This window comes from Castor canadensis, chromosome 2 (genome assembly GCF_047511655.1).
Source record: "Castor canadensis chromosome 2, mCasCan1.hap1v2, whole genome shotgun sequence".
NCBI lineage: Eukaryota > Metazoa > Chordata > Mammalia > Rodentia > Castoridae > Castor > Castor canadensis.
Genome location: NC_133387.1, coordinates 3,485,001 through 3,510,477, shown reverse-complemented (window position 1 = coordinate 3,510,477; position 25,477 = coordinate 3,485,001). Strand labels below are relative to the sequence as shown.

The following is a 25,477-nucleotide window of genomic DNA, read 5'->3' as shown; positions in this document are numbered from 1 at the left end:
CACTACTTCCCCATCACCTTCCCATAATGGCCTCTGACTGTTTAAGATTACTTTATTAGCTCCAGCCATAAAGGAAATGCAAATCAAAACTGCACTGAGATTCCTCCTCAGTCCTGTTAGAATAGCTAGCTTCATAAACACCACCACTAAAAAATGTTGGCAAGGATGCGGGGAAAAAGGAACCCTCATACACTGCTGGTGGGAATGCAAGCTAGTACAACCACTTTGGAAAACAATATGGAGTCTTCTTAAAAAACTAAACATAGATCTGTCATATGATCCAGCAATACCACTCCTAGAGATATATCCAAAGGAATGTGACTCAGGTTACTCTCAGAGGCACCTGCACACCCATGTTTATTGCAGCACTATTCACGATAGCCAAGTTATGGAAACAGCCAAGACGCCCCACTGCTAACAAATGGATTAAGAAAATGTGGTATCTATACACAATGGAATTTTCCTCTGTGTTCTTGAAACCCCTGAAGCTCAGTGTCTTCCTTTGTCAAAGACCATTCAACCATTTTCTCTTTGTAGATGAATGAGTGCCTTCACAGCTCTGTCTTCTGCCTAAGAAATACCATACCCAGACAGGGCACTCACCTGACTTCTCCCTTGGCCCAAGGCAGATGTCATTCTTCATGTGGAATATCATCTTCCAAAAGAAATATGAAAAATCACTCTTTTCTGCATATTGAAAATAGCAGTGCCTACAAAATATATTGAAATATTTAGTAGTTATAATAGTGTTAGTGATTTTTCTCATTTTTTCTATGGCCTTTATTTATTAGGACCTTTAGGTACATAGACAGAATTTTGTTGTCATGGTATTTTGCATATCAATAAATTAAGAATGAAAAATACAAGTGATATCTGATAGGAAAAATGATCTTTCAGTCTACCCCCTCCCTCCTCCTTCCTCTCCCTCTCTCCCACCCCTCTCTTTTTCTTCCCCTTTCTCTTTCTTTCCCCTTTTCTCTTTCCACAGAGAATTGCAGCTATCAACAGAAACCAAAGGTTGTAATCTGTCCTGAGGCTGCTGGTTTTGGAAAGTCAGAATGTCCTCGCATGATGCTTAGAAAATCTTAAGAGCCAGCTAGAAAGATAGAAGATGTAGGGATTTATTACTGCATAGTTGTGCGTTTAAAATTTTAATTTAGACTGTCTTGAATGTTTTAAAAATTGATCTATAGACTCCTCTGGATGTTTTCTCTTGATGAATACTTACCATTTGGGTTAAGCTGTGATGGACCTATTTCAACTTCATATAAATTATGTACATCTGAAAAAAAAATCTAATGGAGACTGAGTGAGATATACTATTCAATAAACAAGAGGCTCCTGAGACTGATGCAATGGGAGGAGAAGGGAGGGGGATAGAGAGGAAGATAAAATTGCAGTGTCTTAAATTCTTGGTTCCAACATTTTGCTTTGTTTTTGTTTGTTCATCTGTTTTTTCAGGGACCCTCAGAGTCTGGACCCACCGGAAGTCACCAATGCAAAGCTTCAGTATGCAGGGTGGGGCCCTAAAGGCCAGCAGCTGGTAAGCAAGTCAGAACCACTATCTAGTAGCCATATTTGATTTTTTTCCACTGTACACAGCCTGCATGGTGTGTGTGTGTGTGTGTGTGTGTGTGGATTAAGTTTTGGCAAGGACGGCAGGAATGTCTTCTGAATTTGTAAAACAGCCATTTCTTTTAGATAAGAGAATTCTCAAATTGGAATGTGTGTTGTATTATCTGCTTTCTGTCACTGAGAAAACAACTTAAAGGAGGAAGCATTTATCTTTGGCTCAGGGTTTTAGAGGTTTCAGTCCGTGGCCAGCTGGCTGTGTTGTTTCTGGGACTATGGTGAGGCAGAACATCTTGGCAGGAAGGGCGTGGTAAAGAAGAGCTACTCACCTCATGGCTGTTGGAAGCAAAGAGGAAGCATGGAAGGGCGCAGGGACAAGATAATGTCCTTCAGAGACACCCTCAGTGACCTGCCTCCTCTAACCAGGCCCCACTTTCTCCTGCTAGCCCATCAGCTATGACCTCATCAATGGATTAATCCATTGACAATGTAAGCACCTTCACTATCTGATCACTTCTCAATAGTGCCACCAGCTGGAGACCAAGCCTGCATCACATGTGCTTTGGGACCATTTATATCTGTAACACACGTGCTTTGGTGCCCATACCCAATTCCCTGAAAGCGGTGCCCACCGAGAGTGGTGTGTATAGAGTCTGGATTTGCTGTGAACTCAGAAGGTGAAGTCTGTCAGAGAACTCAAGATGGGTGTGAGCAGAATCATGGAGTTGCAGAACCTTGCTCTTGGAACTTACCATCCTTCCACTGAGGATTTCATGAAGAAAGTGGACTGGCTGGCCACTGTGGAGCAATGCCCCCTGCCAGATGCATCATATGTGGCAGTCCCCAGAGCTGATGCAGCTCCACAGTTTTTCATTAGAGGTCTTCATGGGCTTCCACCCCAAGTGACAAAACTGGGACATCTGAAACTCTGTAAATGACAAGGATGGTATAAGAAACAGTTCTGCAATGAGGGTTCCGATCCTGGATGCGCACTCACTTTTGACCATGAGCAAACAGTCCCTAGCTGTCAGCCCAGTAAGCTGGCCCAAGGATTGAGGGGAGGTTATGGATGATGTGACCTCTAGTGTGACATTTGACTGCACCCAGGTAATTTCCATGAGTCCAGCTTAGCTATGTTTCAAGACATGGTGTTGCCCCATAGAAAGCCCCTCTGGTTTGCAGGTAAGGTTGGTGGCTGTACTAAAGTCAGGTTTTCTTTCCCATTTTTATGCAGATTAACTAAAGCTGCATTTTAAAGTGCTCTTTTCTTAAAAGATCACAGAAAATGGTCATATTTTGAAACTTGCATAGGGTTATAGGAGATAGGCTGTCTACTGTATTATGACAGAAAAACGTCCTCTTTTCCCCCATAGTACAATTATGCATCCTTGGTTGCACACAAGTTCCATTGTCTTGAATTGATTCACAGAAACAGAGGTGTGTAAACCACAAAAGTATTTTGGTGATTGCTAAAGTGCCCCTAATTCTGCAAACTTCTAATCGAGATTTCAAAAGGTATATTTAACTGAGTATGGCAGGAGGCAGTGAGTAATTGAGTGCTGACTTTGGAAGAGGGGCCTGGATCCCTCAAGTAAGTGTTTGTTGAGGTAAGAAACAAATGTATACATGAATTGCTAAATTAATTAATTAACAAACTCACATGGTCCTGTATATTAAGCATAAAATAATTGCATGGATATAAATAGAACATAGGACTGCATGCAGTGAGGGAAATGTCACGCCCTCCCTGCTTCAAGGGAATGAGTGCTCAGTTCTGTACCAATTACTAATATTTGCGTTTAGTACTAAGGAGTCTTTGGGATTTTTATTATGCATCCTTGCACTGACGATCAAAGGCAGTATGACTCACTGAGGAGAGAGAGTCCTGTATGTTGAAGCAAGGTCAGTGAACACTCTTTCTGCAAAGGGACAGAAAGCAGGTGTGTGGGGCTTTGCAGGCCCTGCAGCTTCTGTTGCAACTACTTCTCTGCTGCTGTAGCACAAATGCAAATGTGGATGGTGTGGAAACAAATGGGAATGGTTGTGTCCCAATAAAACCTTACTACAAACCCAAGTGAATTGGCCTGCACCTTGTTTGAGCACAATCATGTGCTCTCTTGGGTGTCCTCAACTGGGAAAAGCCAGACCCTAGGGCCACTACCCTGATGACAGGTAGGTACTCCTGAGGCCACCCTGTCTGCAGAGGAAATCTGCAATCGAGGGCAGGCCTTGCAAACACTAATCTATTAAGTGACGGCATTTCATTTTGAAAAGTAAATATTGCTCCCTAAGTAAATCTGCTCTAATGATAATGAGTCACATTGCAGTGAGTAATTCTCCTTCGGGAGCAGAGAACGCAGCTGCAGTTCAAGTTCACCAAGGAGCTTTCAGAGTATCAGCAGCCTCCTGCTGCTGAGTGATCTCAGCCATGCCTCTGGCTCAGGAGCCCCATCAGTCATCAGAAGATGACAAGCAGCCCGGGGATGGTGAAGTGCATCCTCTCCCGATGCTCTACACAGTCCAGTTAGTGACCCTCGCCTGTTGGAGTAAGCTGGACTTGACCTTCAGATCTTGTGGTTGGGATGAGTGCTACCTGCATGGCCTGTGCTCCTTAGAAGAAAGGAAGACACTGGGGCAGAAAGTCCTTCCTTCTGCCGTCATCCGCTGATAGGATATGGATAGCCAGATTCTTTCCAAAACATTTGCTTGGGGCCCAGGATGTGACATTACCTACCAAGCCTAGAAAAAGATGAACTTGACCAGATTAAGTAGAGCCAAGGGAGAAAATATGTGCAAAATGTTTACTGCACTCTGTCCCTTATTCTCCTCTATCTGAAAGGGACAGAACTCCCCAAGATTTATATCAAACCGTGTAATCTCAGAATTTGCTCGTTACCATTTTCTCTACTTTGCACAAATCTCTGCCTGAATTGAGGACTCTGCTTGTCTTTTCTTTCTTTGATCTTTTATGTGGTCCTACCTCCCATGTCTGGTCAGCCACTTATGTGAGGTTTTGTCTCTGCTTACCTGTGATTGACTAACTGGAGTGTTTGAAAATGTCCCTTCACTTCTGTGTATGTCATTCCTACCAGAGACATTTAATAGAAACAAAGGAGCCTAGGGGACAGCACAGCAGCCTTCCTTGTTCTGAGGGGACACACCTGGAGTTACAGTCACTTCAGGCACCTTACCAGTCAGGGTTCAAGCAGAGGGAGTGTAAGGGAATTTGTTGCATGACATTTTTTCCCCTTTGGAAAGAAGAGCTATGGAAATTTTTGCAGCTATGCCTCCCAGCATCAGACAACATTAAGAATTCAAGGCTGGACTCTGCAAGAACGCTCAGAGGCTCAGAGACAAAGAGAACTGTCTCTCTTTGGTTGGCTTGCTACCATGATAGTGATAAATGAGTAGCTTTGAAAAGCACATTTAATAAGTCCTTTGGGAAATCTTCAACAGCTTAGAATGAGAAAAACGAAGAGCAAGTGGAGGAGTTGGCCAGGAAACCTGCTGGTGTGGGGCTGGAGCTGTCCTTAGGGATAGTGTTCCCTCAGAGGGGCAGATGGGGACCATTGCACACAAGGAGGAAGGGGAAGGAATGGCTTAGGCCCTGCCATCCAGCTGAGAAGAGTGTGTGACAGGCTCCTCTTCTCCAGTATGTGACAGTCTGTGCTGGGAACACCAGCAGGTAACAATCCTGAGATGGGAGAATATAGTTAAGTGTGGTTACCAAAACCAGAGGACTTCCGCTAGACTCTGGGAAGAACTGCCATATGGCTTTATGGAAAGGACAGTTAGGAATCCTCATTTAAATCAGTACACACACACACACACACACACACACACACACACACACACATACACACAGTTAAGGCAAAGCTGTCTTGAGAAGGTCTGGGGTAGGGCAGACTGGATCCCCAAATCTTCTCCCAGGCCCTGGAGCTCTCTGGAGTGATGACTCTGATGGATGGCTGCGTGGCTGGCCGCCAGCTGCATGTGAAGGCCGTGCAGGCCCGTCCTTGGAGTGTTCACACTTCTGTCATTCTCTCACTTATCATTTGTTTCCTGTTTCCTGCTTTCTCACCTTCTGCATACTGCTGGATTCTGGAGACAAGAAAAGGATGGCCTCTCTCCTTATTTGCCTCAGCAGTTCACAGTGGCTGAGACCATCCTGAAGTTATTGTTCCCTGTGCTTTGTCAACAGCTGAAGAGCACAAGGACCTCACCTCACCTACTCCATCTGGGATCAGGGAGCTCACCCCACCTCCTCCCTAAAAATGCACTCATTTTTCTGTTAATCAATGAAGGAAAGTGTGCAACTCACGCTGACTCACTTCGTGGCATTCAGACTTTTGCTTTAAAGATTTTTTCAGACTAGTCCATTACAGTTGTGAAACCCATGTCACCAAGACATCAGCCATTCCACATAACATGCAGATTGTTCTTGAAGCACCAGTGTGCTCCGCTGAATGAGGGAGGGGCAGGAGATGTCAGTCCTGAGGACTGGAATCCTTCCATCCTGTGCCCCTTGGGCTGGCAGCCTGGGGAAAACACCGACCTCCAGTTGGAAGACCAAGGGCAAGCAGAGAGGCCCAGCAGGGGGTGCCGCTCATCTGCACAGAGCCAGCACAAGGTCAAGTGCCACCAGGAGGCTGCTACCAGGGGAGCTAGATAGGAGGAACTAGGAACTAAGCAGTCTTTAAATGCAGATGACCCACTGGGAATCCCCATCATGGTGTGTCAGACTCCGGTGAGTCTAAACTTGCACCTAGAAAGAAATAAAAACTATTTGGTTGGTTTTGTTTCACAAGAGTCATCCTAACAAAAGCTTTGGAGTCCAAAGGGCCAGAGTCAGATCTTAATTCTGGCTAACTAACAGTGTGACCTTAAGATGGTGAATCCCTCAAAACCTCAGTTTCCCCATCTGTAAAATAGGGATAATAAGACTGCCTTGGAGGAGTTACTCTTTCTATTAAGTATCTATTAAACTATGTATGTGGATCCTGGAATGAAGAATGGAGTCAACAAGAGCTGACTTTAATTGTCACTGTTGTTATTATATGAATTAATCAAGACAGAATGAAAACAAACAAGCATTTGATCAACTGCAAGTCTGCTGTATGTTGGAAGGGGAGTCAGGCTGACTGGTAAAATGGGGAATGCAGAATAAGAGACAGGCACCTTGATGGGCATCCAAAGGGCTCAATGCCATGCCAGTACAATGGTCAGTAACATCTAGGATGCCCATGTGCCTGGGCTTGCCCTCCTCAGACTCTAGGGAGTAAGGGGTACTGTTCAGAAAACATCCCACCAGTGTCTATTCTTCTAAGGTTTTGGCTCTCTTTTAGTAAGTTGTCAAGTGTCTATGCCTTTAGGAAAGGGCCACTGTCAGGTGACAGAGGTCCCCTGTTCTGATGCATCCTGCAGTCACCCCTTGAACAGAGAGCATGTGGTCCTCGTGAAAAGCCCACTGTCCTGCTCTGTGCCCAGCCTTTCTTCAAGCCCCAGGGAGCCTTGCTGGCCAGCTGTCCTCCTCCCTGGCAGCCACCAGGGAGCCAAGCAGGAATGAAAGAGCTCCTGCCTTCCTCAAGGGAATGGTCACTCACCCAGGTCTACAGTCGCTGACAAAGGGGCAGGGAGCGTTTTACACAAGTTGACAAATCCAGTGAGGGGAGAAAGATGGATATTTCCAGTAGGAAGAGAATATTTAATGAAACATCGTGTACGTGGAGGGGACCAGACTGAAGTGACGTCCCATTAATAACTTATAAAAGCCTCTAATCAGTTTGGGTTAATTTGGTATTCACTGTAAAAACATTTATCATGGGCACTGAAGTCTGTGACAGTAACCAAAGAATTAATGTCACAGGGATGGAAATAGTCTTAGGTTTGCTCAAATAATGGATGGCGGTGGTTTGGTGAGTGATTTACCAGCCCTACCAAGGGCCCCGTTCCAATGTAATGCAATGTGCCACACATCAGGGCTCTGCCGGGGTAAATCTCTTTAGTAGTCACTGGCCCTCAAGTGGGCAAGCAAGTTCTTAGCAATTAAACTGAGAGGCTGGGGCAGTGAGACAGCCACTGGGTGATCAGAGTCCAGGAGCTGGGAGAATGAGGGCCTGGCTATGGGACCTCCACCCTGCCACCCACGGACTCTGAGCATACCTGGATTTCAAAACATGAAAACAGATTCATGAATGTGGGAAAAGTGAAAGAAAAATATAAACAGCACATCACAGTGAGGTCGAGATTTTTTAACTTTTATCGTGCTGTATGAATACAGGGGAGGTGCTGGAGAAAGTTCATCCATAAAACAGTGCAGAGGCACGCACTAAGAGCCAGAAAACCACACTCTGCTTAGCACATGAGTCTCTTTTCAAGCAAGCCTAAGAGCTATATAAACAAACACACCCATAGCCCCATCATAATATTTTTTTTTATTTTATTATTCATATGTGCATACAAGGCTTGGGTCACTTCTCCCCCCTCCCCCTACCCCCTCCCTTACCACCTACCCCGCCCCCTCCCTCTCCCCCCCACCCCCTCAATACCCAGCAGAAACTATTTTGCCCTTATTTCTTTTTTTATTATTCATATGTGCATGCAAGGCTTGGGTCACTTCTCCCCCCTCCCCCTACCCCCTCCCTTACCACCCACTCCACCCCCTCCCTCTCCCCCCACCCCCTCAATACCCAGCACAAACTATTTTGCCCTTATTTCTAATTTTGTTGAAGAGAGAGTATAAGCAATAATAGGAAGGAACAAGGGTTTTTGCTGGTTGAGATAAGGATAGCTATACAGGGCATTGACTCACATTAATTTCCTGTGTGTGGGTGTTACCTTCTAGGTTAATTCTTTTTGATCTAACCTTTTCTCTAGTTCCTGGTCCCCTTTTCCTATTGGCCTCAGTTGCATTTAAGGTATCTGCTTTAGTTTCTCTGCATTAAGGGCAACAAATGCTAGCTAATTTTTTAGGTGTCTTACCTATCCTCACCCCTCCCTTGTGTGCTAAAGCTTTTATCATGTGCTCAAAGTCCAATCCCCTTATTGTGTTTGCCCTTGATCTAATGTCCACATATGAGGGAGAACATATGATTTTTGGTCTTTTGGGCCAGGCTAACCTCACTCAGAATGATGTTCTCCAATTCCATCCATTTACCAGCGAATGGTAACATTTCGTTCTTCTTCATGGCTGCATAAAATTCCATTGTGTATAGATACCACATTTTCTTAATCCATTCGTCAGTGGTGGGGCATCTTGGCTGTTTCCATAACTTGGCTATTGTGAATAGTGCCGCAATAGACATGGGTGTGCAGATGCCTCTGGAGTGACCTGTGTCACAGTATTTTGGGTATACATCATAATAATTTTTAAAAGCTGGAAATACCCTAAGTGTTTACAGAAGAACAACTTAGCAAATCGGGGTAGAGCGATAGGAGCAGCTGTTAGGCAACTGTATGTATGTATGCATACACACACACACACACACACACACATGGGACTGCAACTGTGAACTGTTTGGGGGATGAGGGAGAAGAGAGAGAGGAAAAGAGAGTGATGGAAAGTTAGCAATACTGAAACATGTGTGTCTATGTAAGAAGGTGACATAAGGAAACCCACTTGAAAGCTGTTGAAAAATAGTTGGGGAGGGGCTGGGGGAGAACAGTAGAGTGTTTAATCTGATCAAAGTATAAAAATGTATGAATGAAATGCCACAGTGAAACACTTTTGTGCAATTAATACACACTAATTTTAAAAATAACCAAAAAATTATTATTAGAAGAGACAACCTAGAGAATGAGAGACAGCATTAAATTTGGTATGGGGTTAATATCTAGAATGCATAAGCAATTCAATAGGAAAAAACGATCCATTAAAAACAGGCAAAGACCTAGAGAGACAAATCTCAAAAGAAGACACGCGAATGGTCGACAGGTATATGAAAAAATGTTCACATCATTAGTAATTAGGGAAATGAGAATCAAAACCTCATTGCCTCACTGCTGGTAAGAATGGCTATTATCAAAGACACCAAAGACCAAGAAGGCTGACAGGATGTGGAGAAGAGGGAACACTTGCACACGATGGTGGGAGTGGAATGTGTAGGGTCATTATGGAAAACAGCATGGAGGTTCCTCAAAACTTAAAAAGAGAGCCACCTCACTACTGGGCACTTTTCCAAAGGAAATATAATCAATGTGTCGAAGAGACATCTGCACTTCCACATTTATTGTAACACTATACAGAAGAGCTAAGAAATGCAGTCGACCCAAGTGTCCATCAATGAGTGCAGGAGTAAAGAAAATGTGTCATGTATGCACAATAGCCATAAACAGATATGGAACCCTGTCACTTGTAACAACGTGGAAGGGACTGGAAAGGATTGTGTTAAGTGAAATCAGTCAGGCACAGAAAGACAAAAATACTACATGATCTCACTTATATGGAGAAGCTGCAAAGGTTGATCTCATAGGTGTAAGGGAATAGGGTGGCACTTACCAGAGGCTAGAGGGAGCAGAGGGAGGAAGTATGGAGAAAGACTGGTCAGCAGGTGCTAAAAGTTGCAATTGGATATTATAACCATGAGGAATAAGTTGTGGTCTTCTGCTGTACAGCAGGTAACTGTAGCTACTGACAATATACAATTCAAAGAAGCTATAAGAAAGGATTTTGAATATTTTCACAACAAAGAAACAATGTTTGAGGAGATAGATGTGCTTACCCTGATTTGAATATGCACAATGGATAAAGCATCGAAACATTACATTGTACCCCACAAGTATGTACCTTTTAAAATTAAATTTAAAACGTCCTTTAGAAAGTAGAAGTCTGTTTGGGCCATATATCACCTGCTAAATAACACTAGGACTCAAAATAAGCTGTTTGTTCTATGTTTGCATGTGGGAGAAGGTTGGAAAGTAATCCATTAGTCAAAGTTTTTGTTTTGTCTGGTCACACTCTGGGTATTTTCTCACTCCTAAAAGTTTCTTGAATACAGCAACCATATATATCCACCCAAAAATTAAAAACAGAGGAAAATCTATTGGCAAATATGAGTTTAGGGATCCACTCTGGAGATGTGCGCTCAGGTGGCATTGTGGGTGACCCAGGTACTTTCATCAGGGAATACAAACATGAATCAGCCCCCCAAGCCCTCAAGGGAAGTCACAGGACCTTGAACAACATGGGTTTCAAAGCTCACCCAGCTCTGTTACAAACGCTTAAGAGATATTTTCTGGGACTCACTTTTTTTCTCTAATTAATGTTATTCTAATTGACAAGTCATAACTGTATGTATTTACAGGGTACAAAGTGACTACGGTCAACAATAATGTAGTGTGAATGTCATAATAACTACGAGAAACACTTCAAGTATCTTCACACAAAAATGTGGTAAGAAACCAAGGCCACAGAACTCACTTTTAAGCCAAAGCAAAATTAAGAAAACAAAGGTTTCTGGATTGAAACAGAGCTACCCAGTCACCCACGCTGGTCTGTGGAAACCCCTCTCCCATCCCCATCAGAGCTTCCCTAATGCAACTGAACCAGTGTGTTTATTATTTATTATGAAGAATCAGATTTAGACAGGAGCCCTCCATGAACCTTGGCAATATTAGGTTAGAGAATTGTAGGATAATCTATCAAAGAGAATTTTTAAGCAGGACCAGAGTTCGACATTAATGATGGACTTTGAAGATAATGTAGCAAGGCGATTATGAATTAAAGCAGCATTTGTAAGGTTTCGATGGGATGTGGAGCCACAACTGCGTCCTTGGCCCCTAACGTTTGAAGATGTTCCCAGTGGCCTGGGGCGGGAAGGTGAGACGATCTCTCTGTGCTGCAAGATTCTCCTTGCTGTGCACAATGGGCTCATCCATGTAGAACGGCCATAACTTGCCTCTTCCTCCCCCAAAACTGCCAAAATATTGTCAGCCCCACTCATTGTAACAGTTCATCCTGTCATTTCTTCATTTTATTATTCAACTCTTCCACTTTTGAGTAACTTTATTTCCCAGACCAACTGTAAGCTCTTCAAGGACAAAGTTTATGCCTTTGTCTTCCACGGCCCATTACTCAGGATAGAGCAGAATGCAGGTTTTCAACAAATACTTGTTAAGTGATGATATCCTGTAGGGAAAGTAAAATTAAATGTCAGTTTATGGACATGAGTTCCAGAACTCATAGAAATTGTAAAAGCTTGATGGTATAACCTAAAAGATTTAAGATTTAACAACTCTTCTGATGGTCAATTGACTCAACAGTTCAGACTGTGAGAAACACAAGGAAGAAATGCTAGATCCTTGAGGCAGACATTTTTTCTTAAAATGTTTGCTATGCTATGAAAGATCTTAAAACAAAGCTGTGAGCTTCCATTACTGAGACTTGTCAGGAATAGGCTGAACTGAGCAGACAAAGGGGTCAGACGTCCTTGGCTTTGCAAGGGAATTTCAGAGGATAAACCATCCCTGCTCTGCCTGAGGTTCTTCTGAGTATCACAGGGAACTGTCAGACCTCTGTGTTCCTCACTCCTCCTCCAGGTTGGAATGGAGATTGCCCTCATTACATCACCTTAAATGTGAGGCCATAGGTGTTATTGTCCAAATTGTCAAACAACATAGAGACAGGAGGACACCAGATAGAGAATTCTCAACTTTTAAAATATTTCCAAGCAGTTTTGGAGATCTTAATGAATTTTGTGGAAATGACTTTTCCTGCTTTTTATCCAAAACATACTTCACAGGACTCCTCCCTATTGGCATTGTTAGCTCTCATTGATGACTGTAAGTCAACCATAAATTCTGGACAGTGATAATACTTCATGTTTTTAAAGGACCTCTTTTGATGTCTTTCTGCCCTTTGACATGGTTACTCTCACAACCCATGAGGCTCGTAGGGGACGTAAGTACCTTGCTCATGCTACAACAGTGACAGGTGCTATCACAGGTAATGATTCAAGTTCAATGCCAGACACTTTTTTTATTTCTTTTAGAGTATGTTTACTTTTAGATATGTTGGGGGTAAAATTTAGTTCAGCTGTTTCTACTCTAAAGAACAGTTAGCAAATGAGTACCTTGATTTTCTGGTTTTCAAGTTGGTAACCTAGCCATTGATCTGAACGGCATAGTTTTTATGATTACACTTTCCTTGGCCGTGAGCAGTTGAACAATGTTTTAGTTTCCCAGTCAGAACCCATTTAAATAGTGCAAAGTGTGTCTGTTGGTAAGCTGAGTGGACTGATTGCACCCACCTCCATCTCCCCTGGTTCTATCCCCGTGCATGTGATTCCTGCCACACTACTCCACCTAGAATTTTCGGTAGCCCCAGATGGAGTTCATCATAGCTTGAACTCACCACTGTTTCCACCAAAGCTTCTGTGGCGCTTTCAATAATCTCTACTCAACATGTCACAACATCACTTCTTAGTTGCCCAAGTCAGAAACCTAGCATTCTTTTTTTTTATTTATTCATATGTGCATACAAGGCTTGAGTCATTTCTCCCCCTGCTCCGACCCCCTCCCTTACCACCCACCCCGCCCTCTCCCTCTTCCCCCATCCACTCGATATCCGGCACAAACTATTTTGCCCTTATTTCTAATTTTGTTGAAGAGAGAGTATAAGCAATAATAGGAAGGAACAAGGGTTTTTGCTAGTTGAGATAAGGATAGCTATACAGGGAGTTGACTCACATTAATTTCCTGTGCTTGGGTGTCACCTTCTAGGTTAATTCTTTTTGATCTAACCTTTTCTCTAGTTCCTGGTCCCCTTCTCCTGTTGGCCTCAGTTGCTTTTAAGGTATCTGCTTTAGTTTCTCTGTGTTGAGGGCAACAAATGCTAGCTAGTTTTTTAGGTGTCTTACCTATCCTCACCCCTCCCTTGTGTGCTAAAGCTTTTATCATGTGCTCAAAGTCCAATCCCATTGTTGTGTTTGCCCTTGATCTAATGTCCACATATGAGGGAGAACATATGATTTTTGGTCTTTGGGCCAGGCTAACCTCACTCAGAATGATGTTCTCCAATTCCATCCATTTACCAGCGAATGATAACATTTCGTTCTTCTTCATGGCTGCATAAAATTCCATTGTGTATAGATACCACATTTTCTTAATCCATTCGTCAGTGGTGGGGCATCTTGGCTGTTTCCATAACTTGGCTATTGTGAATAGTGCCGCAATAAACATGGGTGTGCAGGTGCCTCTGGAGTAACCTGTGTCACAGTCTTTTGGGTATATCCCCAAGAGTGATATTGCTGGATCAAATGGTAGATCAATGTCTAGCTTTTTAAGTAGCCTCCAAATTTTTTTCCAGAGTGGTTGTACTAGTTTACATTCCCACCAGCAGTGTTAGAGGGTTCCTTTTTCCCTGCATCCTCGCCAACACCTGTTGTTGGTGGTGTTGCTGATGATGGCTATTCTAACAGGGGTGAGGTGGAATCTTAGCATGGTTTTAATTTGCATTTCCTTTATTGCTAGAGATGGTGAGCATTTTTTCATGTGTATTTTGGCCATTTGAATTTCTTCTTTTGAGAAAGTTCTGTTTAGTTCACTTGCCCATTTCTTTATTGGTTCATTAATTTTGGGATAATTTAGTTTTTTAAGTTCCCTATATATTCTGGTTATCAGTCCTTTGTCTGATGTATAATTGGCAAATATTTTCTCCCACTCTGTGGGTGTTCTCTTTAGTTTAGAGACCATTTCTTTTGATGAACAGAAGCTTTTTAGTTTTATGAGGTCCCATTTATCTATGCTATCTCTTAGTTGCTGTGCTGCAGGGGTTCCGTTGAGAAAGTTCTTACCTATACCTACTAACTCCAGAGTATTTCCTACTCTTTCCTGTATCAACTTTAGAGTTTGGGGTCTGATATTAAGATCCTTGATCCATTTTGAGTTAATCTTGGTATAGGGTGATATACATGGATCTAGTTTCAGTTTTTTGCAGACTGCTAACCAGTTTTCCCAGCAGTTTTTGTTGAGAAAGGCTGCTTTTTCTCCATCGTATATTTTTAACGCCTTTGTCAAAGACAAGCTGGTTATAGTTGTGTGGCTTCACAACTAAAGTTGTGTGGCTTTATTCTGTTCCACTGGTCTTCATGTCTGTTTTTGTGCCAGTACCATGCTGTTTTCATTGCTATTGCTTTGTAATATAGTTTGAAGTCGGGTATCGTTTTACCTCCAGCATTGTTCTTTTGACTGAGTATTGCCTTGGCTATTCGTGGCCTCTTGTGTTTCCATATAAATTTAATGGTAGATTTTTCAATCTCTTTAATGAATGTCATTGGAATTTTGATGGGAATTGCATTAAACATGTAGATGACTTTTGGGATTAAAGACATTTTTACTATGTTGATTCTACCAATCCATGAGCATGGGAGATCTCTCCACTTTCTATAGTCTTCCTCAATCTCTTTCTTCAGAAGTGTATAGTTTTCCTTGTAGAGGTCATTCACATCTTTTGTTAGGTTTACACCTAGGTATTTGATTTTTTTTGAGGCTACTGTAAATGGAATTATTTTCATACATTATTTTTCCGTTTGCTCATTGTTAGTATATAGAAATGCTAATGATTTTTCTATGTTGATTTTATATCCTGCTACCTTGCTATAGCTATTGATGATGTCTAGAAGCTTCTGAGTAGAGTTTTTTGGGTCTTGAAGGTATAGGATCATGTCGTCTGCAAATAGGGATATTTTGACAGTTTCTTTACCTATTTGTATTCCTTTTATTCCTTTTTCTTGCCTAATTGCTCTGGCTAGGAATTCCAGTACTATGTTGAATAGGAATGGAGATAGTGGGCATCCTTGTCTGGTTCCTGATTTTAGAAAGAAATGGTTTCAGTTTTTCTCCGTTAAGTATAATGCTGGCTGTAGGTTTGTCATATATAGCTTTTATAATGTTGAGGAACTTTCCTTCTATTCCTAGTTTTCTTAGAGCTTTTATCATGAAATGGTGTTGGATCTTATCAAAGGCTTTTTCTGCATCTATTGAGATGATCAAGTGGTTTTTGTCTTTGCTTCTGTTAATGTGGTTTATTACGTTTATTGATTTTCGTATGTTGAACCACCCCTGCATTCCTGGGATGAAGCCTACTTGGTCGTGGTGAATGATCTTTTTGATGTGTTGTTGAATTCAGTTTGCCATTATTTGGTTGAGGATTTTTGCATCAATGTTCATTAAGGAGATTGGCCTATAGTTCTCCTTTTTGGAGGTGTCTTTGCCTGGTTTTGGGATAAGTGTAATACTGGCTTCATAAAATGTGTTTGGCAGTTTTCCTTCCCTTTCTATTTCGTGGAACAGTTTAAGGAGGGTTGGTATCAGTTCTTCTTTAAAGGTCTGATAGAATTCAGCAGAGAATCCATCAGGTCCTGGACTTTTCTTTTTGGGAAGACTCTTGATTGCTGCTTCAATTTCATTTTGTGTTATAGATCTATTCAGGTGATTGATATCCTCTTGGTTCAGTTTTGGATGATCCTATGTATCTAGAAACCTGTCCTTTTCTTTAAGACTTTCAAATTTATTTGAATATAGGTTCTCAAAGTAGTCTCTGATGATTTCCTGGACTTCCATGGTATTTGTTGTTATCTCCCCTTTTGCATTCCTGATTCTACTAATTTGGGTTTTTTCTCTTCTCGTTTTAGTCGGGTTTGCCAGGGGTCTGTCGATCTTGTTTATTTTTTCAAAGAACCAACTTTTTGTTTCATTAATTCTTTGTATGGTTTTTTTGGTTTCTATTTCGTTGATTTCAGCTCTTATTTTTATTATTTTTCTCCTTCTATTTGTTTTGGGATTTGCTTGTTCTTGTTTTTCTAGGAGTTTGAGATGTATCATTAGGTCATTGATTTGGGATCTTTCAGTCTTTTTAATATATGCACTCATGGCTAAAAACTTTCCTCTCAGGACTGCCTTTGCTGTGTCCCATAGGTTCCGGTAGATTGTGTTTTCATTTTCATTGACTTCCAGGAACTTTTAAATTTCCTCTTTTATTTCATCAATGACCCATTGTTCATTAAGTAATGAGTTATTCAGTTTCCAGTTATTTGCATGAAACCTTGCATTCTTGACTCACCTACCTTCCATATTATCACCCCCAACTTGTGCTCACCAGCAAGTGCTATGGAGTCTGCTTTTTCATACTGCTAAAATCCATCCTCCTTACCAACATCTGACACCTATGTTCCTATAAACTTGCAGCTTTGTGCCCCTACCCTGATCTCTCCCTTCTCCAGAATGTTCTCCATTCTGTAACTGAGTGATCTTTGAAAATGAAAATATAGCCCCAGTGATTTTTCCTATGTAAAAATCTTCTCAGTGTTTTGACTTGCCATTAGGATAAAGACTAGACTAGACTAGACTCCGCCTGCTTCACAAGTCCCCCCTCACTGCCCAGGGGCTCTCTGACCTCCCTGGATGACATCCCTCCCAGCCTAAGGAGCTATGAGCAGTTCCCCAAACTCTGCAGACCTCCTCTCACCTCAAGGTCTTTGAACTTGCTGCTCTTCCAGTTCAGAGTACTGAACTGCCAGCTCCGACTCACTCACCCCAACTCTAATCTTCCTAAAGTTGGGTTCAGCTACTGCATCATTCTCCCATCCCTGTGCCATTGCCACTGTCACCAAACTTCTCCCAAGGTGCCATTGTGTCTCACTTACTTATTTTCCTTCCCTAGAAGACTTTACACTCCTTCGAACAGCTCCCTTCTCCTTCTCACTCATGCGCTGTCAGCTGCTTGGTGTACACCTGACTGAGTAGGCATGGAGAGGACTCCAAGGCTGCATGATGACACAGTCAGCTCTGGCACATTATTCAGTGAACAGCAATTACCTTTTCTGATGCAGGCGTAGACCCAAGGATCATCGTGATTTTTCTGTATTGTCCCTCTTATACAAGTTAGTGGACCATCATTTGTAACACAAGCACCCCAACATTAACCTTTTCTGCCTCAAAATGAGCTGTAATTCCCCATGGTACATACTCAAACTCAAGTTCAGCCAAATTCCAGTACCTTTCAGATTGCAAAATATATAGAATTTCTCATACACATCTTTATTTTATTAAGCTCATTTTTCCATGCCATACAAATCCATATTTTACTTAGCTGGGCGATATGACTGTTTGATAGAACTGGAGTCATCAGAATATCCTTTGGAGTCGCACTCTCCATTTCCCCTGATTCTGATCAATTGAGGACAAAGCTCATAACAGGCTGCTTAGAGACTACTGTCCTCTAAATTTCCTGTGTGTTGCTGTATTACAAGATTAGGTGACTCCAAAAATCTCCCTGCCTAAAGACTCAGAATGACAAAAGAATAAATTAATCAGTTCGTGGGAAAGTCAACCATCTATTCTGGGCTGATGAAGCATAATAGAACTTCACATCCCTGGTGAATCATATCTGAACAGTAAATCTGTGTAATGACAGAGCCAGCCTGGGAAGCAGCTGCTCACCCTGCCTTTCACCTCCTGTGGCGTAAATAAATGTGCCAATATGTTTGTAATTTCCTGGTGAGGCAGCAGAGTCTGTAAATCCTTTCTTCTAATAGCCCTAAAATTTTACTGGTCAAGGGCTCCACAGCTTGGCACATGCTTCATGGAGCAAAAGGCTTATGGCGACAGATGATTTTCAGACTAATGGTTCTTAAATCAGCTGTACTGAGACTTTCAGAATTTCCCAAGCTTGGCTGCATGCCCAGAGGTCTGGTTGACTTGGACCAGGGTAGGGCGTGGCGTCAGGACATTTGCAGGCTCTGCAGGTGCTTCTGGTCTACAGTCACCTTGGAGCATCACTGGTCAGGTGCTTGCATGGAACTCAAACTAAGTGACCAAAGTTCTTTAATATACTTCAGTACTTCTCAGTAACAGCTCCAATGTCATGACAAAACAAAGAAAATATGGGATTACCTTTTTAACACCAGGTCTATAACAAGCATGTGTGTTGTGTATTAAATTGCCAGCCTTTAGAACGATCTGGGGACCCTGTCACTTCTAGAAAGCAGCTGTACTGCTCTGACCAGCAGGCACTTCTCAGCAGCTGACTGGGCTGCAGTGTATGTGGGTCCTAGCCAGGGCATTCACGCAGTTTCAGTTAAGTTCAAGATGTTACAAAATTGTTTTATTTCCTTTTTCTTTTAAATCTGGTGGGAAGTTATTGCCTATGTTGATAGATATTTTATGCAATATTAATCATTTCAGTGTGATTTTCTCCCATCACACCTATAAGCAATGATGCCTACTAAAATGCAGCCTGGTTAGGAAGCACTGAATTTCAGACAGTGAGGCTTCCCTGTGTGCTATTTAGGTTAGGGCATAATAATACCAGTGACCCTTTCTTTATGTAGGGCTTACAATGTCCCAGTCGTTGTGCTGGGTATTTTTGTCTCTTCTGCTCACAAAATCTCCATTCAACAGTGAGAAAACAGAAGTTCAAAAATGGATTGACTGACCCATGGTCACAGAGTGATGCTATCAGAACTGTAACCCAGTGCTCCTGGCTCAACCTCTTCCTTTGCACCAAACTCTAATCATGGCTCAGTGTCCAGAATGACTTATCTAAAGACCAAATGAGTTCATGTCTATGAAAAGACTGTGAACATCTTTTAAATGTCATGCAAACATGAAGTCTTATTATTACTTTGAATGATAATATGTTTGCAAGTCTACCCATAAGGTCTCTTATTGTTCGATATATAGAAACCAAATGTCTCCTGATACAGCCTCTAGCATAATTAATCTAATACCCTTATCTTTCTCCCTACTGAGCATCCTAAGAGGAAATGAAACATTGATCTAGTAATATTTCCATCTGAGATATCAGGCTCCTAAATGAGCTGTCAAAGCCCCAGAACAGACAGACATTAACTCCTAAAAGCAATAGTGTCCCTTTTACAAGAGATTGGGTCATTAGTACAGCACAGTGTTACTCATGTCTGAGTGATACACAGCACCCTTTTAGAGGACAGCTACACCAACAAAGCTTTCATGTCTCCTTCCCCAGCAGGTGAGACCTAAATATTTTTTAAAGTTTTCTACATTTCACTGATTTTCTAGTTATTACAATAAGTTTACATTTTTCTGTAAGAGTAGCCAGTTGTTGTAGAACTATTTGTTGAAAAATCTTTTTATTAGAGACACCTTTTTATGTTAATGAAATATTTTATAAATAAAGGTTGTTAAAACACTCATATCACCTCCACCCAGCATGAAATATGGACTGTTGCCAAGATTCTGCAGGGCTCTGAACCCTACCCCATCCTATTCTGTCCTCCACCACGTGAATTTTCTTTATGCTTCCCTATTTTATAAAAATAATCGTACTACTTATAAGTAATATCTTATTTATATTTTTAAATTAAACTGTTGCCATATGGCACAGATACTCCTGTTAATTTCTTTTTTAACTCAAGTTGTGTGTGACATTCATAGATGTGTAGACATGTGGCCACAGTAAATTGGTTTCAATACCATGTGATAGTCTGTCATATTGGGTTTGTCCTGCCATGGATTCACAGGTTATTTCTAGTTTTGATTTAAAATCTGCTTACAGTGTTGCTGTATATATTTTGCCCATGTTTCCTAGTGCACTGAAATTCTGTAGACCTTCTTCTGTATATATTTGAGAACTAATGAGGTCAAACATCTTTCTCATAGGCACATTCCCATTCGTGTTACCTCTGTTATAAAACACCTGTTCCCGTCCTTCAGTGTATTTTTCTTTGGGGTGGTTGTCACTTTCACTTGTGTACAATTTCTTTATACATTTTGGACAGTAATTCTTTGTGGGTTATTTCTATGTCTTCTTACATTTTACAGCTTGTTCTCTCACTTTCATTTGTATATACTTTGGTAGTAAAAGATGTCAACTTCTATGAAACCTGTTCACTTACTGTTCTCATTTTTATGTCTTCTTAAGGAAATTGCTTCCCACCCGGAGGACATAAAGACATTGTTCTGTATCATATTCTAACATTTTTGTAGTTTCATCTTTCACAGTCATGACCTTAATCCATCTGAAGTTGCGCTGGGACAGGGTGTGAAGTGACTGACAATCATTTCTCCACAGAAATGGCCAGTGTCCCATGACCTTTTGTTGAGAGGTCTTTTCCCTCACTGATCCTCAGAACTAAGCCTGCCATTTACCAAGCTTGAGTGGGGGGGGGCCCGACTCCATGATGTCCCACTGGTCATTTGTCTATGGCAGTGACAAAACCACGTGTTCTTAATTACTACAACTGTATCATAGATACACCACTCGGTACAGCTCATCCCCCAAACACAGTATTCCAAGAGTGTCTGGGCTCTCTCTGACCCTCTGTGCCTGTATGCATCTGTGCATACACAGCACACACAAAATTTAGAGGGTTTGTTCTGTTGTTCTAAAAAACACTTTTGGGAACTTAGTAGGAATTGCATTAAATTTATCACAAATTGAGGGAGGATTTCTGAGCTGTAACTATTGAACCATATGTTGATATGGTATAGCTCCCAATTTATTTACTCATTAAAAAAGTCTTTCACTAAAGTTTTATAAATTTTCCATAAATTGCTTGCAAATTTTTGGTTCAAATTTATTCTTAGGTATATTCTTTGAATGATTTTGGTACTGTTGTATATTTTTCATCTTTTAAATATAGTTTTTCTAATTTATGTTTGCTTGTTAGTAGAATTGCTCTTGACATTTTATATTGATTTTGTATCCAGCAGTCTGACAAAACCCATGTGATGTGAACAATTTGTGTATATTTTTTGGATTAAGATTTCTTTCTCTGTTGTTTTTTTTTTTTTTTTTTTGAGTATCTGTTGGTCCCTCTGGGACTCAACACTGTGTTGAGTAGGGTGCGATGATGTCTTGTGAGTGTCATAAGAGAAATGCCTTTAGATTTTCTCCAGCCCGTGTGAAGTTGCTGTAGGTTAGTTTGCCAGGTATCTACAATCTAAGGAAGGTTTCTATTTCTGGTTTTTGTTTGCTTCTTTGTTTGTTTTTGTTATTTTTTTGTCTTAATTTTGAACAGATTTTAACTTTCATGAAGTGTCTTTTCTGCACCTATTGAGATAATCAAGTAGTTTTTCTTCTTTAATCTGTCAAGTATGTATATTGTATTAATCATTATCAGCCTTACACTGTTAGAAGAGGTTCAATTGGTTTTGGTGCATTTTCATTTTGTGCATACATGTCTGAATTTTTAAACTCGTATTTTTTTTCCTCTGGGATTTTTTGGCATCTGCATTCATTAGTGAAAGTGATCTCCTACTTGTTAAATTATGTGACTGACCTTACTTAAATCACTTTATTTAAATGGTACTTAGTATAAATTAGGTATAAACATATAACTAGTGGGAGAGGGGGAAAGGGAAGGTAACACAATGTATGCACATGAAAGTAAACGTAAAAACAATAAAATAAAAGGAGAAAGAAAATAAGTAAATAAAAAGTCAAATATAATTTACCAAGTAACTTCAATAAATCTACCAAATCAACAAATTTTAAAACAATAATTTCTGTTTACAGTGTTGATGTTTTACTGAAATTGCAATTGAAGCTTGGTGGTGGCACAAGACCCCCCCCCTCGCCCCATCCCAGGCCTTCTGTCCCCAATGCCTGTGTCACATGTCCCTGTCAGGACTCAGTTTCCCATGGCTGCTCTTTATGTGATCTTCACAACAACACAGTGTTGCTTGGAAGAACTCCATCACTGACCATTCAATTTCCATTTTCTTCTTTCCTCACTGACCCACAAAAATCAAAGTAGTACCACTGGCACCAATGAGCTTGAAACCATAAACTCGGGAGCTAAAGTTCCATGGTAGGACTTGGATATTAGACAGTCATCCAGGTGGTCCAGAATATGTGATATTGATTTTAAGATTCTCACTAATTGAATGTATGAAACTTAAAAATCTCCTGAAAGGGTGTGTGTCCTCAGATTCCTAGGTTATCACTTATTCTGAGAATCACTCACCCAGAGTAATTTTTGTTTGATTGGCTTTATTTTGGGTTTTTGTTTTGTTTTTGTTTTTTTTTTTTTTTGGTTTTTTTCCAAAAGGAACCATTAGTAAGAATTGGTAGGCTGCTTTTAAACAAATATTAGCCTCCCATCTGACTCCACAGTGTTAATAACGAGAACCTAGGTGAAGAGCAAAAGTCTTTGAGACAGTCCCTCATACCCTGAGGACTCCTCCAGGATTTAGCTGTGTGGACACAGAACTCACACTGACAGTCACTTTTTCCGTAATGTACTGGGAAGAGAAGTGGAGCCACGCCCAGGTCCCCCTGGCCAGGCGAGTGCTTCTCCACCCAGGGTGATCACTGCCTTTGGGAAAAGGGTTGCAGTCACCAGCTAGAATGTCATGGTCCCCAGTCTAGACCCTCCACCATCATGAGGGGAACATGAGCAGGACAGGTCTTCTCTCCTGTCACCCAACACAAAGTCCCTTGTGATTTCCCCCTTTCGTGGCTGCCTTCCTTCTCATTTTAACCTGATTTGCAATAAGTGTTAATGGCAGGGAGGAAAAAAAATCTGGTTTTATTTACACTAATCTCATCACCGTCACAGTGATAGTCATAAGCCCCATTCCTTCAACTATTAAGTGCCTTCTGTATGCCAAGCAACACCCTGGCTCCAGGGTTGCCTGCTGTGAGCTCCATTCTTCTGTCCCCTCCCCCCATGGTTCCCACTGAATGGCTGAAGCAAAGCTGTAAAGCCTAGGACAATTATTGAGGGTTTTTAAAGATTCACTGTTTTTGTCAGGCAGAAAAGATTTCTTTCTTACGATTACTTTGAAGTGTCTTCATGCAACTTGAACCCTTTTCTTAAGGTTATTTTTCTCCACATTACACAGATGGAATTCCTTAATGTTATGGGACAAAGGAAGGAACGTTCACAATGTCAGGTCATGATTTTAGATGTCATGGGGGGGAGTATTAGGAAAGAGTGGAGCACAGAATAAAGAAATCACCCTGTTTTCAACCCTCTCTCAAACTGGCTTGTAGACAAGAAAGCCATTCCCATCTCCTAACACTTGCCAGTCCCCTCCTCTGCTGCCCCCCAGCCCCCCATTTTAGCAAAGAGAGCAAACTTCAGACTCAGAACCTAAACAGGCATGGATGGAATGAGTAATGGTGTTCTCAGGCTTTCTTTTCTTTTTTGTATTGGACTTTGCTTACTACTGCTAAGAATGCTAGTGTTCTCTACAGTAGTGATACAAAAATTCCCTCATAAATTAAACTTTTTTATATTAAAGAAGGAACTGACTTAAAAAATAATAAAAATAAAGCAAATAATATGACCAGTGGTATTCAGATATTGCAGTGAGTCATAGTGGTGGTTGGTGGTTGATCAGACTTTGGGAAGAACTACAATGGAAAGAAGCCAGCCCACCTTGGATTAAAACCCGGCCCCGCCTCTCACAGGGCTGGGTGATGTCTATGGCCCTTGGGCCTCAGTCTCCTCATCTGTAATAGGGTGAAAAGGCCTGCTGCAGATGCTGTAGAGGTTAAATGATAGAACTTAGCGGTAGCACCACTCAGTGTAACGACCGTGGTTCCCCTCTCCTGGCCTCTGATGCTGGAAAAGAAATCCATTATTATCTTGAATCTATGCCAGAGACCTAATGATTTTTGCACAGGTAATAAGAAATTACAAAATGAAGAAACGTGAACTTTGGAGCCTATTTGACCTTGAACCTTCTGAGTCGACTTCTGCATCTGTTCCAGGAGGATAATTAAGGCACCCATTTTGCACGATCGCTGAGCCAATCAGAGGTAATGAGTACACAGTAGGATCTCAGAAAACACAGAGTAGCAGCCAACAGTAATAGCTGTTTGTCATAGTCCATATTTGGGGAACTACTACAACTTTCTGTCTGCGGTTGCTAGTCATCTTTTTCTTTTAGATCGCGCTACCTGTGCATAAAATATTTTTCAGTGCCTGGAGGGAAATCTGTTAACAAACTTTAGGTGTCAAGACATTCACATTGACGGGTGTCTCTCCAGGACATGGAGAATTCGGGTTTCCCAGTCATGATTCATGCCATTCAGATGTAGCTCCAGATTCACAAAGGAGATGCACTGCTTTCATTAATTGAAAGCCCAGGCCATCAGAAGCCCTTTCTCCTTGTGATACTGTGATTTGAAAACTGCCCTCTCTCATCTTTATTACCTACCAACGATTACATTCCACTTTATTAGAAGTCTTTTTAAGGATTAGACGTGGCAATTTGGCTCCCTTAAAAGGGATTTTTACAAGGCAATAGCCTCTAAATTGAATGTAACTTGTCGTCTTCCTGTTCTCAGTGCTGCCTTGCTGTCGCAATTGCTTGCTCATTTCTAAGAAGGGAAAGCAAGAAGTGCTCAAGTGGCCATGAAGAAAGCCCCTTCCGGTGACGATTCTGTTAAGTCTCCTCCAACTCACATTTTCATAACACCAAGTGATATTATGCAGCTTGAATGTCTCCTGATAGCATAAGGAGTTTGAAATTTTGCTTTATTAATTAACATTTTCATTTTGCTTAAATTTTGGAGTGCACTGATTTTCCAGAAGTGCTGATTACTAGGCTCACAGCAGAAGGTTGGCTGCATATTGAAATATTTCATCCCTTGTTCCCTGCTGAGCTCAGAGATACCCTCCTTGAGTGAGCCAGCCTTGCAGACGGTGGGAAGCTGCTGGCTGGTGCTGCTCACAGGCTCAGGCCTCTTCTGACTAGAGGAGCACACTGAGTTCCAATAGGCCCCCATTCCCCAAGGTTATGGCCAAATCTGTCCCTAAGCAAAATCTTTTCATTGGTGCAAACTCCAACGTGTGGCATCAGATACCCAGAGCATCTCTCTGCTGCCCCTCCTACTCCACAGCTCAGGCGCAGAGCTCCTAGAATGTGGCATGTCACCACCATATGACCCACTATGAGTCTTGAAGGTCCTGGA

The 25,477-nt window shown here is 41.5% G+C and overlaps 1 protein-coding gene across 6 annotated transcripts in view; it reads left to right on the top strand.

The window, feature by feature from the left end:
- Dpp6 (dipeptidyl peptidase like 6) overlaps positions 1 to 25,477 on the top strand; it is a 945,197-nt gene that overhangs the window by 753,205 nt on the left and 166,515 nt on the right. For all 6 annotated transcript variants that reach the window (XM_074060144.1, XM_074060158.1, XM_074060135.1 and 3 more), the window contains exon 7: positions 1,462 to 1,543. In XM_074060144.1, coding sequence (XP_073916245.1) covers positions 1,462 to 1,543 — 82 coding nt within the window. The remainder of the gene's footprint in view (positions 1 to 1,461; positions 1,544 to 25,477) is intronic.